Source organism: Pituophis catenifer, unplaced genomic scaffold (genome assembly GCF_029215685.1).
Source record: "Pituophis catenifer annectens isolate HBS135680 unplaced genomic scaffold, rPitCat1.0.hap2 SCAF_1, whole genome shotgun sequence".
Classification (NCBI taxonomy): domain Eukaryota; kingdom Metazoa; phylum Chordata; class Lepidosauria; order Squamata; family Colubridae; genus Pituophis; species Pituophis catenifer.
This window is the reverse complement of record NW_027256881.1, coordinates 101,046,176-101,063,241: the sequence shown is the minus strand read 5'-3', so window position 1 is coordinate 101,063,241 and position 17,066 is coordinate 101,046,176. Positions and strand designations below refer to the sequence as shown.

At 42.3% G+C, this 17,066-nt stretch overlaps 1 protein-coding gene across 1 annotated transcript; it reads right to left on the bottom strand.

Annotated features, from left to right (window-relative positions):
• Positions 1-1,993: 1,993 nt before the first annotated feature.
• PPIL6 (peptidylprolyl isomerase like 6) lies at positions 1,994-16,407 on the bottom strand. The gene is made up of 8 exons (XM_070932818.1): positions 16,220-16,407; positions 9,878-9,973; positions 9,090-9,278; positions 6,781-6,843; positions 4,769-4,916; positions 3,948-4,004; positions 2,657-2,792; positions 1,994-2,105 (listed from the first exon to the last, which is right to left on the bottom strand). The coding sequence occupies exons 1-8, from the start codon at positions 16,322-16,324 to the stop codon at positions 1,994-1,996; spliced, it is 906 nt and encodes a 301-aa protein (XP_070788919.1). The 5' UTR covers positions 16,325-16,407.
• Positions 16,408-17,066: the final 659 nt, after the last annotated feature.

The window sequence follows — 17,066 nt, the reverse complement described above, 5'->3', positions numbered from 1 at the left end:
TTACTCAGTAAATAAGCTATCTTGACCTCTGTTTTTCAGATTTTATAACTGAAGTTCAGATTAATCAAGTATTTTGTCATAACATCTTTATCTTCAGTAGATATCCTTAAAAATCTAACATGTGATTTAGCAACAAACTCAGTAGTTTATTTCCCTTGGGTCAACAAGTCCAAAACATAAATCCAAAATTTTATCCATCTTGAAAGTATTATAGACTTCTCTTTTTGTGTCCGTCTCTATCCTATGTAATGTTGTATGATAGCTTGCTGGGTATACAAGTGATTGAAGTGGAAAAATGGAGAGATATCTTTTAATTCTGATCATCTTTGAAACATTTTAGTTCACTTTAGTGGTATGTGCTTTTCCTCTTTTGTATTTTTGACCACCCAGGGTCACATTATTGGAGTTGGACACTATATAAAAGTTCTAAATAAATAATTTGCAAGTTGTGCTTTGACTAGCAGCATTGTGGAGATCCAAAGTGGCACTCGGCTCTCCCAGGTGATAAAAGGGATCCTTTGTTGATGGGATGAACATTTGGCTAGTAAATGATAATGCAGATTTTCATGCTAGGGCAAAACTGGTACCTCATTGGGCCTTATTTCCTTCTAAAAGTATAATACCACTCATTTAGTAGCTTATAATGATGATATTCTGAATCCAGTCTGTTCTGGGCTAAAAAACAACAACAACCCACAGACCACACCAACCAATTTGGTGTAGTGGTTAGGGCTTCAGGCTAGAAACTGAGACATTAGGAATTCTAGCCCTACCATAGGCACAAAGCTAAGTGATGACTTTTGGCCAGTCATTCTCTGATGGAAGGAAGGACGGAATGAGCTGGTATTCAGCCGGTTCAGACTGGTTCGGGCGAACTGGTAGCTCCAATAATCAGCTGGCCCCACCCACCTGCCCCTGTCCTATCCTTTATTTCCTGCTTTCTAGCTCATCTCAATCGCGCGCACAGCTGATTTCCCCTTCCCCTCGCTGTTCTACTTACTGTTGCTGACTTGGAAGGTAAGCAGCTGAGCTTCTAAATGCCCCATTTTCAGCGCGAAGCACTCACTCACCGAACCAGTTGTTAAACCGGCAGCATCCCACCACTGGAGGGAATGGCAAACCATTTCCGAAATCTTACCAAGAAAAGTTCAGGGACTTACTAGGCAGTCACCAAGAGTCAAGACTGACGTGAAAGCACCCATCCACTCACCCAGCACACACATGTATACTGCTCACAATGGTAAAGCCATCAAATGTGGGCTGCTGAAGCCAGTTGATAACTAGATAGCAGAAAAGAGCTGTGGGGAAATCTCTGTTGCCATCTGTAGGCTCCATAATATTTTGTATCCCAAAATATTCAAGAGTATGATTATATGCATACAGGTAGGCCTCTCTTAGTGGCTCTAATTGCAATTCCACCACTAAGTGCACCACAGTAGTGAGTTGCAAAACCCGTCGCTACTGGTTCGCTTGTGCGCTCGCACTCGCGCGATGCTTCTGCCCATGTGCAGAAGCGTCCGGCATGGGTGGGAGGAGCCTCCTACCACCGCCGCTACCAGTCCGCCGATCCGGGTAGAACCCAGTAGCAACCCACCACTGGTGCACCAGTCATTAAGCAAAACATCACATGATTGCCTCACACTTGACTTCTCCATTTTGGCTTTCTTTTTGTTTCATAAATGATGACATGGTGTAATATGTCATGTGTTGTTGTTCATCTGAGGCTGTATTTTATCTAGTTTTAAGAACTGCTAAGGACCAGATGATTTTTACTATGGCCTCAGACATATAACCATAGCATTCAAATAGTGTGTACTTTCTTTTTCACATGACTGTATTTTGCTTTGGAAAGGAAAAGGACAATAAGTGCTTTTATTCTTTTGTAAAAATTAAAAAGTAATTTTTATTTGTCAACTTTTTTAACTGCTACAAGTCATATGATCAGAACAGAGCAACACTCTACAATAAAATTAACATCTATAGTATACAGTAATCATGGCTGGAAAACATTACAATTAATAATTCTGCATTGTAGCACTGGTCTCTCATTGAATGTCTCTGATAATTCCAGTTCCCGGAGAACTTCTGAGCCCTCGATCACCTGTCTAAAGTAATAATTTAAAAAGAAACCTAAGTAAATCCTTGGAATTTATGTCAGTTGGATTGGTATTAAACCATAGTTTAAGAGTACTATTTTTTTGTTTATTTATTTGAAATCTACGGCTGACCATCTTAAAATACAACTCTGGGCTGCTCTTAGCAGTAATAAAATTATAAACCATATAATCAGGAAAGAAAAACTAAAATGAACTAAAAAACCTGGCACCCCAACCATCTTCTAGGATTCCCCAATAGTCACCCACCAGCTTTTATCACTTTGCCCTAATGCCTGGAAAAACAGCCAGGTCTTGAAGACTTTTCAGGAAGCTAAAAATATGGGCTGCCTCCTGGATTGTTGGGAGGATGGTGTTCCACAAGATAGATTAATGCAGCTACCTCACTTCAGTGAATCTTCCCACTAATATTGCTTTGAGTTCCATGATAGAAGAAAGACAGGAGAGAAACATTAAAAAAGAAAAAAAAGAAAAGAAAATGTTCCTATGTTTCAGTTACATCATTAATACTTGGGATACCCAGAGTGACGTTTTACACATACCCAAAAGCCACATATTTGGTATTCAGATATGGTGCAGCTTGTAATGTGATGTAGAATTGGGACCCGTTGGTGTGACGTCCTTTGTTGACCATTCCAAGAATCCCTCTCTTATCATGGGGAACTGCAAAATTTTCATCTAAAAACAGTACAATAAGCAATATATAAGTGTGCAGGTGTGGATATACCTATATATAAACATACGAATACCAAGGCTGATGAAACTGTCTTTATTCCCATTGAATTAGCCTGCACAAGTTAAAAAGTCTTGATTAGTCAATCCAGAGGTCATTTTCTAAGTCTTTCCAGTTCTTGCAAAAGAGGCTGGGAGGCTGTTGCTTCCCTTTTAATAGCCCTCTTTCCCTGATCCTTCATCACACCATAATAGTCCCATAATACATAGTCCCATAATACATAGTCCCACTTGTTTCTGGATATGGTTTTACTTCCCATTGGAGTGGAGTTGGAGTGTGTAGACATGCCTTTTTTTTGCAGAGCATCTCTGAGATTTCTTGATTATGGACATCAGAAGGAGCAGTTTACCTCTCAGGTGACATGGATCGAATCATTTTATATATGGGGAGTTGTGTTTGGCCCTAAACAGACCTGGTTGGGGCTAAAACCAGGTTTCTCTTTATTCTCTTCCTGGCTCCCTGCAAATAAGGCTATAGTGTAAGCACAGTTCTCTATGGCCAACTAATTTACTTTTTCTAGTGTTATATTGGCTTGCCTGCTTGCCTTAGTTCATTGTAATATCTATAATGCAACCAGAAAAAAGTATCGATCATTCCCAGTTTTAGACAGAAAGATGAGGAATACCTATTATGTACAATTCACAAATACACCTCAAAATCGAGCTCCCCACTATTCCATACCATGACAATGAGTTGCTCTGTGGTTCCTAGGAATAGTCTATTGCTCTCCATGCTTATCAACTTCTTCTATAGCTTTACTTCTCCTGGTGATGATGGCCAAAAATCAAACACCTTGTGAACTATCGAGAATTTGGAATATATGAGTTCTAAACTGCTTTTGAATCTCTTCAGCTTAAACCTGACCCTTTTTATGAGGAAGTGAAAATGGAAAATGGCACTTGTAATACAAATGGTTGGCATTTGCATTACACTGATTAAAGTAAGAGTTTCAATATCTCCTTAATTCTTACTTTACACTATTTCTTTCAATTCTGTTTCTCTTAGAAAATTATTTTTTACATTTAGGATATAATCATTGCCTATGATATTTGTGAAACCTGCTATTTATGTAGGACCAGCTTTGTTTAAGAAAATACTACCTTCAAACACGGGTCCATATATTGATTCACCTCCATTTCCTTTTCCACCATCTATATCTATGTACATTATGAAAAATAAAATAAAATTATACATTATTTTTTATATCAGAAAACAGAATTTTAAATGACACTGTCATGTATAATATTATGATTTGTAATGTTTGTCTTTAAGCAAAATTAGGAAAAATATCAGAAAAGGAAAAAGCAAAAGCACAAAACTATATATAAATATTTTACAGATTATCTATGGGTGATTATAATGGTTCTCTTTCACTGAAACTATTTCTAGAACTTTACATACATATCCATGCTTGAGAAGCTCTTATATATTTCATGACATTGGGAAGAGTGCTACTGTATATTAGTTTAATGGTTATTATTAACAAATCCTGCAATATAGGGAACTCATAATATTAGTTGTGGCTGAAATACATCTTCTGACATCCAGGATTGATCATGTTTGTTTGGATTCCTGGGAGCATAATTCAGCAGCAGTCAGAGGACCACAAGTTCCCATATTTTGTTGTAACAGAAAGCCCAAAACATCTTTATGTCAAATACATGATGACTATTCTGTGTTTAGGCTTGCTTCTATCTAAATAAAAGGCTTCCATCCAGATAAATTTATATAAAATTTAAATTTTGTGTAAAAATTCCCCCATGTTTTATTCCGCCCCCATGCTTGTGATTATCTAAAATATAATTCTTATCTAAAGGTTTGGTTTAATTCTGATGATGGGGAGGAAGAACACTCTCATATGCTGGGTAGTATACCAAACTTGTCCCTTCACTTTTTTTTTTGAAGAGTTTTCAATACATACCTCCTCCTTGTATCCAGCCATTTTTTACAATTCGATGAAAAATTGAATCCTTGTAAGTGAGTTCCAATCCAGACTCAGAGTATCCTTTCTCTCCTGTACATAAACACTTGAAATTATGGCATGTTCTGGGGCAAATATCAGAATAGAGCTGGACAATAGAAGAATATGGAAAATTTCAGAAGCTCAGTTCCTGAGGTCAGTGGGAAAGGAAACATTACATTAATTTATGAGATGAATGGATCACAATTACTTCTGTATATACCAGGTATTTTATCAAAGATTGTGACATCTTTTAAAAATGAGTTTTATCATCATGAGAAAAGGCAATGCATTTTAAAATGGGAACAAAGAAACATGATTCAGAGATTGAGGTCTTGAGCATGTCCTCCTTCTGTTATCTGTTCTATTATTTTATGATGACATATAATTACTTTTCTGCCTCAGTCCAACTGCTCACTATCATTTCACCCATCTCAGCCAACCAATAAAGTAATAAAGCTAACAGCCCTTGGCAATGGTGTTGCCTCTCTTTTGGAACACATGTCCCTCACCAAGGGGCTCTCCTGGCAATTTTTCAGCTGTGTTTCAGGAGGCAATTTCTCCTTTTCTTCTAAAGAGCTTTTAGTTTAAGTTTTAAGAGAGGGAATGGACAGATTTATTTTCCATGGTGTTATATGATAACTTACTAATTTTAGTATTTGCATGTTGTAATAGTGTTTTACATTTACTGTGAATCATTTGCAAATGTTCACAAGGACAAAGGTGCTTTTTCAACAGGCAAATGGACTTTCCTGTTTGTTTGTTTTTTTGAAGACGTTTTGCTTCTCATCCAGAAAGCTTCTTTAACTCTGGCTGGATGGTGAGGAGAGCTGAAGAACAGAGGTGGGATTCACATAATTTACCTCCAGGTTCTCCCAGCGTGAGTGTGCGCATGGTCTCGCTTGGCTCACATGTGCCATCTCCACACATGCACCCAGCCTTCCATGCATGCGCTTTGCTCACATGCGTGCCTTCCACGCATGCGCCCAGCCTCAAAAACGTGCCTAAATAGGACAGCATAGAGCCAGGGCGGGCCCACCACGATTTCCGCTACAAATTGGTCTGAACTGGCTCAATACCCCCTCTGCTAAAGAAGCTTCTTTGATGAGAAGCAAAATGTCTTCAAAGAAAAACCAGATAGTCCAGTTGCCTCTTGAAAAAGCACCTTTGGGACAACCGTGATCTGAATGACTGAGAATCTCCACAGACATTCACAAGGACACAATGCAGAAATTCAAGATACGTGCATACACACAAATACCCAGAGATGGAGAGGGGGAGGGAGAGAGAGGGGGGGGGAACTGCTTAATTAGAAAATTTATGACACAATGCTAAACATGTTTAGAGAGAAAGAAAAAAGTTTGAGGAGTTGGCAATAAGAGTCTATTGGGTTGCCGCTTTAATAAATCCTTTTAAGTTTTAAACATTTAATTCATCAAATAAGCATCAGTTTGCATTTGAAAAAAAATCTAAATCAAAATATATTTGTTTTTATGTTCTGAGGAGTCATTCCATCAACTTTAAAAGCATTCCTTTCTCTTTGTTACACATATGCCTATGCATGCATATACAAGGTACAAGGGATTGTACCTTCTAAGGTGACACTTTTCATATGAAATTTTTAAGTAGTTATATAAAAATTGGTGTAATAAAATTTGCATCTTTACACCATTAGTGGGCCTAAGAAAATATTTTAAAATAAAACTGACTGATCAAACCAATATTTTTTGACCAGGGTGAACCCACAAAATTTAGGCTCGAGACCAGAAATGTTGTACACACTATTGCATTGTCACCCAAATAATTCTTATGAGTAGTCATTCTTCAACTTCATTCATGTTCCAATGTGTAGTTGATCTCACATCAGGAATTGGATCTTAAATGTTTAAGTTAACAGTTTTAAACATAAGTATATTTGCTTCCATGTGCAAGATAAAAACAAGGATTGTTTGTCTTTTCCTTGGGCAACTTACCTCAAAGAGCAATTTTCCAGTCGAAACTTCCTGAACTGCTATTTCCATGAAAACAAATATATGCTGCCAAGATAAAGAAACCAAACCCTATGGTTAAAGTAGAACCGAGTGAGTGAATCACTGGATAAAGATTGCTCCCTTCTGACTCTGAGTCATGCTTCATAAGGTAAAGGGTCAAATTCCAGTAAGTAGTCAATTTCATCAGCATTTCCCTGAAGCTATGACTTGTCAATATTTTACTGTTAGAAGGCTTGATCAATAACCGTCAACTAAACTTTCAAAGAACTCAGACATCATATGGATGAGTCTGGAAAGCATTCCAGGGTACATGTTTATAGCAGGGGCTCAGGCTCTTAGATCAAATGTGAACTGAGAATAGATAGAACAATGTATCTGTGAAATTTAAGCAACCTATTTACATTAGGTAGTCAAGCTGTGTTTTAAGGGTTGAATTAATTCCTGATCATCCCCAGGTTTTTCACTTCTTCACTGTTCCTGAACCTCTGCTGGGAAGGGTGTGCCAAAGCTTCATAAACCGTTCTATGAAGGCACTGCATGGACTCAGTGAAGTAAATGGATAGCTCTGGATAGTGAGGTAGGTGGCGTATAAATTCAGTAATAAATAAATAAATAAATAAATAAAAATAAAATGAATGGAATGAAAGTCACCACATAAACCAGAATATTGAAAGCACATCTGTCAAGGAACAGCTTGGTCTGCAAACATGCCACAGTTGAAACTGTCTGAAGGCAAATATGTTTTTTTTTTAAAAAAAGTATTAATGTAAATTAGAGAAAATGATAGTGAAAATATGGGTGTTTTTTTAAAAAAAACAACAACTCTCCTCCTTTTTGAATGATTAGAATAAAATTATTTCCAGGTTCATTATACCACTTCTATTTTAGCAGGCATTAAGCCTGAGATCAAAACAGTTTTTACAAGTTAATCTGTGAACTTTCACAGTGAGTGATCACCTATGTTCCAGAATGCATTCTTGAGATGGTGGGAGCCTTTCTTGTGAGCTTTTCGGATCATTTTGTCCCCAAAATGGATTGATAATGTAGTCCAGGAGTGTCAAACTCCCGGCCCATGGGCCAGATGTGTCACGTTCTGGCCAGGCCCACCCCTGGTTTAATGAAGGGAAAGTTGTGATACGTCATGTGATAACGTGTCATCATGAGTTTGACACCCCTGATGTAGTCCATTCAACAAGCTTTTATGGTAAAGGGCCAAACATTTATTTTCCATTCCAGATCTGAGTTGCACCAAAACTTCCGTATCATATACATTGCCAATTTTTGCATCAGACTCGGCAGGAACTCACAGCATTCCAGACACTTTACCCTTATTAAACACTTGGCTTGATTTGGCAGAAAACTCTCAGATATGACATGGCTATAATAGAATCTTTATACCAGTTAGGAGTGAAGCCCTAAACTAAATTGTTTGTTTACTCACAGCCATGCAAAGAATTCACAGCCTTCAGATGCAACTATACTTCAACATGTAGGCTTTTTCTTCCTGCTCTTCTGAATTCAAGATATTGGCCACTCTCATATGGCCTTGAGAGACAGCTGAAAGATGTTCATGGGACAGTTGCTATTTGCCTTGGAACTGCTGGTTCCTGCCAAGCTCAGCCCTTACAAGCATTCAGACTGTGCTCTGGACCTCAGCTGCCTGTTTTTAATCACTTACTCACTCACTGATAACCCCCATTTCTTTTCAACTGGCATGTTGCATATTTTCTAAAAAAAATATTTATAATGGAAAACTAAGTAGCAAATAAATATTACTAGCTTGAGTCATGCAGCCAGTGATGGAGTTACAAGCTGGCTTATCATGGCTCCAGCATCCCTGACAATGAAATATACTACGGCCTCCCAGATAGATGCATTCAATATTTCAATTTAAAAAGGATGCTGCTATATCCTTGCTTGGCCTGGAAATGTCAGTAGCAATCCATTTTAGTTTATTTGTGAGGATTGTTTGGACTTTCCTGAAAGGTGGGATTTTGGACAGCCGTAAATCTGTCAGAAGCTATTATTGGTGTTTATTTGTAAAGCATGATATGAAGAAGAGAGGGAGTTAAATCTATGATTTTAAGGTTAGTGTTTAGTAAGGTTTTTGTGATTTAAATGCCACAAAAATGATGACTACAGCAACTTAAAAAATGGGAGAAAATCTATTAACTGAAATTCTCCTGATTACTCTTAATTTTTTAAAGCCTTTTCTAAGTCAACATAGGGTTTTATGTAAATTCCAAATATCGTATAGCCATCAGTGAGACTTCTAAAAACCCAAATATCACCTTTTTGGCTTTTAAGTATTTTGTGAGGAAATCTGATGTAATTGCTTCATAAAGTGCTGTGGGTTTAAAGTCTTTATAATCCCAAACATCATAAGCCCACTTCAGCAGCATTTTTTCATCTCCAAGAAGCTGGCCATCAATAAAACACATCACATTGGATGGATATTCCCATGTTTCACCTCTCAGTTCCTGAGATCAGAAAACAAAATGGCAATATTAAGGACTGATACACATATCGTAGAAAATCACTAAACATTTTACATTGGTAATAAAATTAAGAATAGATCTGAAAAGATAATGATGAGTTTTTGCTAAAAGATTCAAGTTTGAAAGCATTACATCAGTTGATCAATACATTTCCTATTTAATTACTGAATTTCTAACCCATCTTTCTGTTTCGTGAACTGTAAATTCACTTTTCATGCATCATACTAAGCCATAAATTGTTCTTTCTGGCTCCTTTTATTGTGGAATTCCAGCTTACAATAAAGCACAGAATAAGGCTTTTGTCAATTATTCAACAAATCATAATTTAGTATAATATGCTATACTGTTAGACCTCAAACAAACCACTTCTCCTTAATTTGGGCTAATTTGTCCTAATTTGGAAATAGAAGTCACACAATCAGAAATTAGCCAACTATACTTTAGTCTACCACCTTGTACAAATCAATCAGTGTAATTATTTTGCAGTTCAGTGTGGTGTGCAAACTCTGAAATTGGAATAATAAAACTAGTTAACTATAGATAAGCATATTGTAAAAATATAGCCAGAAATAAAAATATACCTTCTTTTTTTCTTGTAGATATTCATCCCATGCAAACTGCAATAAAGGAAGTACTTTAGGCTCAGCTATCTTGGTGGGGAAATTTCTCCTAAGGGTCTAAATATGCAAGAGAAAAGTTTTAAAGACTGAGCTATGTTTTATATTTTATAATGGTGCTCCTAAAATACACATAACCATTATAGTCAAGTAGCCAATCATATAAGTTACTTAAGTAACAATATTTTGGGATGGCCTATAAAAGAGGAATTTATACAACTCTACTTGCATGTCATATGTCATGCAACAGTTTTATCATAATGACGTCAATTTCTCCTGCATTTATTATACAAGAGTAAAATGGCTAAAAATAGTTTAAGCAATGGAGCGGTAGCAGTGAGACTTGCAAGTCAAGAAATTTGTTTTTCATCAAGCATCAGTTCAACTAAATGACCCTTAGTTAGCTTCCATCTCTTTCTACAATATATTTCATTGTATCTCATAAGCTAGGAACTATGTGCAATAAACTGACATATATTTATGATGTAGCATCAGAACTAAGTATCTGAATGAAGGTCAATATCCTTTCACAGAAAAATATACTCTTGGAAGATATTGATAAATGTCAGATTTTAATTGCTTCCCTTTGGGTTAGCCATTTTGTTCATAGTATAACTTTCCTCCATCCCTACTTCCTTTTCTTTGTAGCCCTCCCAACTCTTTAAAGGAGATACAGGATGCAAGATAGATGCCTCTCCACAGTCCATGAAGAAGGCATTCCATCAAGGCATTTCAAATTCATTGAAAACTCATGTTGGCGCATGTCCAAGATGGCCGCTCCCAGCTGAGCGGCGGCGATACTCGGGGGATATTCCCCGGGTTTTGGGGGTTCCGGGGGCTCGACCAGCTAATTGACCCCCATGTCTGGTGAGGGGAGCTTCTCACCAGTCTGTGTCATCTTCTTGAGAGCTGGCAGCTCTCCAGGACACGATGGCCAGGAACGAGACGGAGACGGCTGCGCTGCGGCTCTATGAGCGGGGAGAGCGCCCTCAGCGTCCTCGGCATCTCCCCGCAGCTGCCGGGCCAGTGGAACGGGCGGTGGCGGCGTCGGCGATGCAGCCCCTCCCTGGAGCTTCAGGGACTCCGAGGGGATGACAGGGGCTTCCTGTTAGACCCAACGGTGGACGGGATGTTTTAAGAGCTGGCATCGTCGGGATTGGCACTCGCTTTAACACTGGGACGAGCGGCTGGGAGAGATAACATCAGAGAGGCCGGAAAGGGACAGGAGCCTGAATAGGGGCATCCTGACCATGATTTGAATCAGACCATCAATGTTTTGTTTCTTGGAACTGCCGATTACAGCTATGGATGGGAGGCCCACTTGGAGGGGGCCCACTCCTGGTCCTTCCAGAGGCTCCCCCCCTCCCTTATTTGGATGGGGGTGAGCTAGAAACATTGCTGTTTGATGGTCACAAAAGACCTTGGGCCAGGCTTTTATGCCTTACGTGGTCTATTAGCCTCCAGGAGGCCACTTATCATCTGGAGATGCCTCTGAATAATATGATACGATACTTGTTATGATACCTCCCTCCCATGGACATGGACATCTATAGTCTCCCGATTCGCCTCCCTACTCGCCTAAGGTGCAGCCGCTAGAGTTATTGGAGTCTTCTCTGGGCCCGTGAACCTGTAGATTGGTGGTTTGTCATCAATGCCCCCAATTGTAAGAGGGAAATATTCGGATTTCAAGTCTTTCATGGTGCCGGTCGATGACTGCGGTTTCTGGCCCTTCCCAGCTTTCGTGAGAGGGCAGCTGGTGTTAACATCTGGCCTCGAAGCGGCCTAAGACTCCATCCACTGCTGTGAGAGAGCAGTGGAGTTTACTGACTTGGAATTGATTGAATATCCCTTTCCAGACTTTGGACTATCTTGATTACCCCCAGGCCGTTGATTTTCCCCCGATTGATTGATTAATTAATTGATTGATTAGATGTATTCGCCAACAGAACTTCTTATTCTGCGAGACTCCCCCCTCTCGCAGGTGTGGCCCTCCACTTTATCAAGGGCCTACCTTTATGACGGGCTTTGGCACCCCGAGAGGTGGCATGCTGCAAAAAGGGGATTAAGGGGTTTTTTAGGGAAACTTTTTGATAGATTTTTAAGGGATTTTAAGGGGCGGGAGGGTTGTGTGGGTTTGGGGGTTAACCCACGGGGGGAGGGGTCCGGCCCAGCTGTTAGTGGGGCCACGGAGGGTGCAGATTCCGGGGGTAAGAGGGACATCAGAGTCCATTCTGTCGAGGGCTTTTCTATCAATGTGTTGAGTGGGAGGGGCAGATATGGTGGGAGCAGGGGGCCGCATCATGTAGTGGGGGCGCGCACTCGCTATCTTCGAGCGGTGGCACGCCCCGGTCCCCATAGCCCTTCTCGTATCCCAGGCTGTTCAGACTCTCAGGGCCCGAGCCTTCGGCTGCTGTCGTGCAATGCCAGGTCCGTGGTAAATAAAGCCCCCCTCATTTGCGATCTTATTCAGGAGGGGGGAGCGGACCTGGCAGGTATTACGGAGACCTGGTTGGGCCATGAGGGGGGGGTTCCCCTCGTGGATATGTGCCCACCAGGTTTCCGAGCATTCCATCAGCCGAGAGCTCAGGGCAGGGGCGGGGGGGGTGGCGGTTATTATAAAGGAAAGTCTTGATCCGAGGGAGACCACTGTTCCACAGATAGCCGGATGTGAGTCCCTTTTTGTGAAGTGGGGTCGTGGAGTACAGATGGGCTTGTTGATCACGTACATGGCTCCCTGCCGCGTGGCAACGGCCCTGCTCGAGCTGCTCAACGTCATAGCTGAGGTGGCGGTTGGTACCCCCAGACTTCTAGTCATGGGGGATTTCAACCTGCCATCTATCGGCGAAACGTCTGAGGTGGCTCGAGAGTTCATGGCTTCCATGACGGCCATGGACCTTACTCAGTTAATTCATGACCCCACTCACACGGGTGGACACACTCTGGACTTAGTTTTTGTCTCTGGTCAGTGGTTGAGTGGCCTTGATACAGGGGATATAGTCATCGAACCCTTGTCATGGTCTGACCACTCGCTCCTTCGACTGGACTTTCTAACCGCTGCACCCCGCCGCAGGGAGGCGGGACCGACCAGGTGGTTCCGCCCCAGGCGCCTGATGGACCCTGATAGGTTCCAGATGGAGCTTGGGCCATTTCCTGAGACTCTGGCTCATGACTCGACTGAGGACCTGGTGGCCGCCTGGGATAGTGCGGCTGCCGGGGCCTTGGACCGTGTCGTGCCTTTGCGGCCTCTGACCCGGCACCGAACTCACCTAGCTCCTTGGTTCTCCGAGGAGCTCAGGGAGATGAAGCGCCGGAAAAGACGCCTGGAGAGTAGTTGGAGGACCAGTCGCTCCGAATCCGACCGAACACTGGTGAGGTCTCATATTAAGACCTACCTAGTGGCGATAAAAGCGGCGAAATCTAGTTATTTTGCCGCTCTTATCGCGTCATCAGATAATCGCCCGGCCGCCCTGTTCAGGGTGACCCGCTCCCTCCTCCATCTGGAAGCGCGGGATGACCCCTTGCAGGGTCGAGCCGAGGATTTTGTGCAGTATCTGTATGACAAAATCGCTCAGATTCGGGAAGGACTGGCCTCTGACTGGGTATGTCCGGATGGGATGACTGAGGCAGGTCTTGAGAGTGTTATCTGGGGGGAGTTCGATCCTGTGGCTCCCGAGGACATGGACAGGGTCCTGGGACGGCTGAACGCGACCACATGTTTATTGGACCCGTGTCCCTCCTGGTTGGTTCTGGCTTCCCGGGAGGTGACACGAGGCTGGCTCCAGAAGATCGTTAACACTTCTTTGAGTGAGGGGGTCCTGCCGGCCGCTTTGAAAGAAGCGGTTGTGAGGCCCCTCCTCAAGAAGCCCTCTCTGGATCCGGCTGTTTTGGCTAACTATCGTCCAGTCTCCAACCTTCGCTTTGTTGCGAAGGTTGTTGAGAGTGTGGTGGCGCAACAGCTTCCCCGGTACCTGGATGAAGCTGTCTATCTAGACCCGCTCCAGTCCGGCTTCCGGCCTGGGCACAGCACGGAAACGGCATTGGTCGCGTTGGTGGATGATCTCTGGAGGGCTCGGGATAGGGGTTGCTCCTCTATCCTGGTCCTGTTAGACCTCTCAGCGGCTTTTGATACCATCGACCATGGTATCATGTTGCACCGGTTGGCGGGGTTGGGGGTGGGGGGCACCGTTCTGCGGTGGTTCTCCTCCTACCTCTCTGACCGGTCGCAATCTGTGTTGACGGGGGGGCAGCGGTCGACCCCGAGGCACCTTGCTTGTGGGGTGCCACAAGGGTCGGTCCTCTCGCCCCTTCTGTTCAACATTTATGTAAAGCCGCTGGGTGAGATCATCCGTGGCTTTGGGGTGGAGTTCCATCAGTACGCTGATGACACCCAGCTGTACATCTCCACCCCAGGCCACCCCAACGATGCCCTTGAAGTGATGTCCCAGTGCCTGGAGGCCGTGCGGGCCTGGATGGGGAGAAACAGGCTCCGACTCAACCCCTCCAAGACCGAGTGGCTGTGGCTTCCAGCGTCCCGATATAGCCAGCTGACGCCATCGCTGGCTATTGGGGGCGAATCACTCGCCCCCACGGAGAGGGCTCGCAACTTGGGCGTCCTCCTGGACGCACGGCTGTCTTTAGAAGATCATTTGACGGCCGTGGCCAGGGGGGCTTTTTATCAGGTTCGCCTGATACGCCAGCTGCGCCCCTTTCTAGATCGGGACTCTCTACGCACAGTCACTCAGGCACTAGTCATTTCCCGCCTGGACTACTGCAACGCTCTCTACATGGGGCTCCCCCTGGGGTGCACCCGGAGGCTCCAGCTGGTCCAGAACGCAGCCGCGCGGGGGATTATGGGGGCGACGAGGCGCTCCCATGTGACACCTCTCCTGCGCGAGCTGCACTGGCTCCCAGTGGTCTTCCGGGTGCGCTTCAAGGTGTTGGTGACCACCTTTAAAGCGCTCCATGGCTTAGGGCCGGGGTATTTACGAGACCACCTTCTGCCACCAATAGCCTCCCACCGGCCAGTACGCTCGCACAGAGTGGGCCTCCTCAGGGTGCCGTCCGCCAGACAATGTCGGCTGGCGACCCCCAGGGGGAGAGCCTTCTCTGTGGCGGCGCCCACCCTCTGGAACAACCTTCCCCCAGAGTTACGTATAATAACAGACCTCCGGATTTTTCGTCGGGCCCTGAAAACCTATTTATTTCAACAAGCTGGGCTGGCCTGAGTTAAATTTTAAATTGATTTTAAATTGGGTTATCTTAATTTCGGCCAAAACATTTAATTATTTTAATATTGTTCTTAATTTTGTATGCTTTGTTTTTATCTTGGCTGTGCACCGCCCTGAGTCCTATTGGAGAAGGGCGGTATAGAAATTTAATAAATAAATAAATAAATAAATAAATGGGTTTAATTGGTTAACATCTTTTTAGTCTACCCATCTAATTAATTCTTGATTTTTTATAATAATGTGTGAGTTGACATGAAGTGGCCTAGGAAAAACAGTCTTTATATAGCTCCTTGAATACTAAAAATAAATATTCATTTTTTGCGTATTTTTTGTGCAGACATAATTCCCTCCTAGAGTGGCATTCTCCACATCTCTACATTTGCAGAGATTTTCAGCAGCTGAACTATACATTTGAAAACAAGTCAACTTGGGGGCAGTTTTTCTTCATCTTGAAGGAGGTGAGAGTTTTATTTCTACATAACTGAAGGAAATTTATTTTATTTTATACTTATTTTATAAATTCATTAGCTGCTACAGAAGGCAAGAGGAACACAGAAATGGACAGCTTGTCGGGGGCATTATTTTTTTAAAGTTACAAAATCCTACCTTATAACTGCATACTGACAGCATAGAAGATAGAATCAGAGGCCTGGAAGGGATCAAAGAGGTTTTCTAGTCCAACCTCCTCAAGGCAGGAGATCTTATACCATCCTGGTCAAATGATTGTCCAGTCTATTTTGGAAAACCTCCAGTGATGGAGGACTTACAACTCCAGGGGGCAAGCTATTCCATTGATCAATTGTTCTCACTGTCAGAAAATTTCTCCTTCCTTCTAGGTTGGATTTCTCTTCAACTAACTTTCCACCCATTACTTCTTATAACACGTTTAAATCTTGAGCTCAACCGACAATTCTGTTCTGGAAGAATCTACTGTTTGTTCAACCTTTGCAATTCCATGTTTGCGGTCTGAAGAGCTCAGGGCAACATTATTAACACAAAGAGCAACAAGGAAAAGAGAAGCAGTTCCCCAAGATGTGAGCAGTGGATCTGCAAGAAGGACCTGAGTCCTGGGAATTACCTCTGCTGCGTGTGCTGCCATGTGAAAGGAAGGTTCGGTGAGCAGGCCCACCACCTCCACTTCTTGAAGCTTTATAGACTGAACACATGGGTTCTTCGACCACATTACCCACAAAGTTTTCTCTCTCTTCTCTTTGCTTTTCAGCCGCCTCACTTCTTCTCAAGCAGCAGCAGGAGAAAAATCAACAAGTCCCCTCACCATAGCAACTCCAATCAGGTGCTACCATTCTCTCCAGCTGGGAGTTCTGCCAGCCAGCGATTGATTCCCAGCAGACTTTTCCCTTATTTAATGCAACATGAAACCCAACCGGTCTGTTTGCAGGTATGTTTAAATCTGATAATTAGCTGTTATTATTAACCCAGAATGTTGATTTTCCAATGAAATATCGTAATGAGATAGCCGTGTGTTGGCTCATTGAACATGCTGAGCTGTGATACCCACTGAGAAGAAACCAACATACTTCTTATACTTTTCTTGCCTATACATTTGCATAGGGAATTATTTAAACAGTACATATTGATTAGTGGTGCCCTGTAGAATTAATTTACACAGATGATAATAACATCTGATTAAAATCTCATTAACAACATAAAGTGCTTTTGGGTTGGTGGTGGGCTTCTTTGTTCTTTGATTAGTACAGTTAAACAGATAATTCTTGCCGTATTTAAGCTCCGCTGATAGAAACAACACGTAATGTCACATGCATAAGAATGGAGCTTGAAGTTAATTAAGAAAATAGGATAAACTTAATATGTATATAAGTAATTATGTTATATACCCAAATTAGATCAATCATTGACTGCATGTGATTATGAAATTTTGTTTTAAATACTTTTTAAAAATATTA

What these genes read in the sequence shown, in the direction of transcription:
- PPIL6 (XM_070932818.1), bottom strand. Translation starts at nt 16,324, where the DNA reads ATGTGGTCGAAGAACCCATGTGTTCAGTCTATAAAGCTTCAAGAAGTG. An exon ending in TGGCTGGATACAAGGAGGAG is followed by an intron (nt 4,005 to 4,768) that starts GTATGTATTGAA and finishes TAATGTACATAG; the next exon opens with ATATAGATGGTGGAAAAGGA. An exon ending in ATATGGACCCGTGTTTGAAG is followed by an intron (nt 2,793 to 3,947) that starts GTAGTATTTTCT and finishes TACTGTTTTTAG; the next exon opens with ATGAAAATTTTGCAGTTCCC.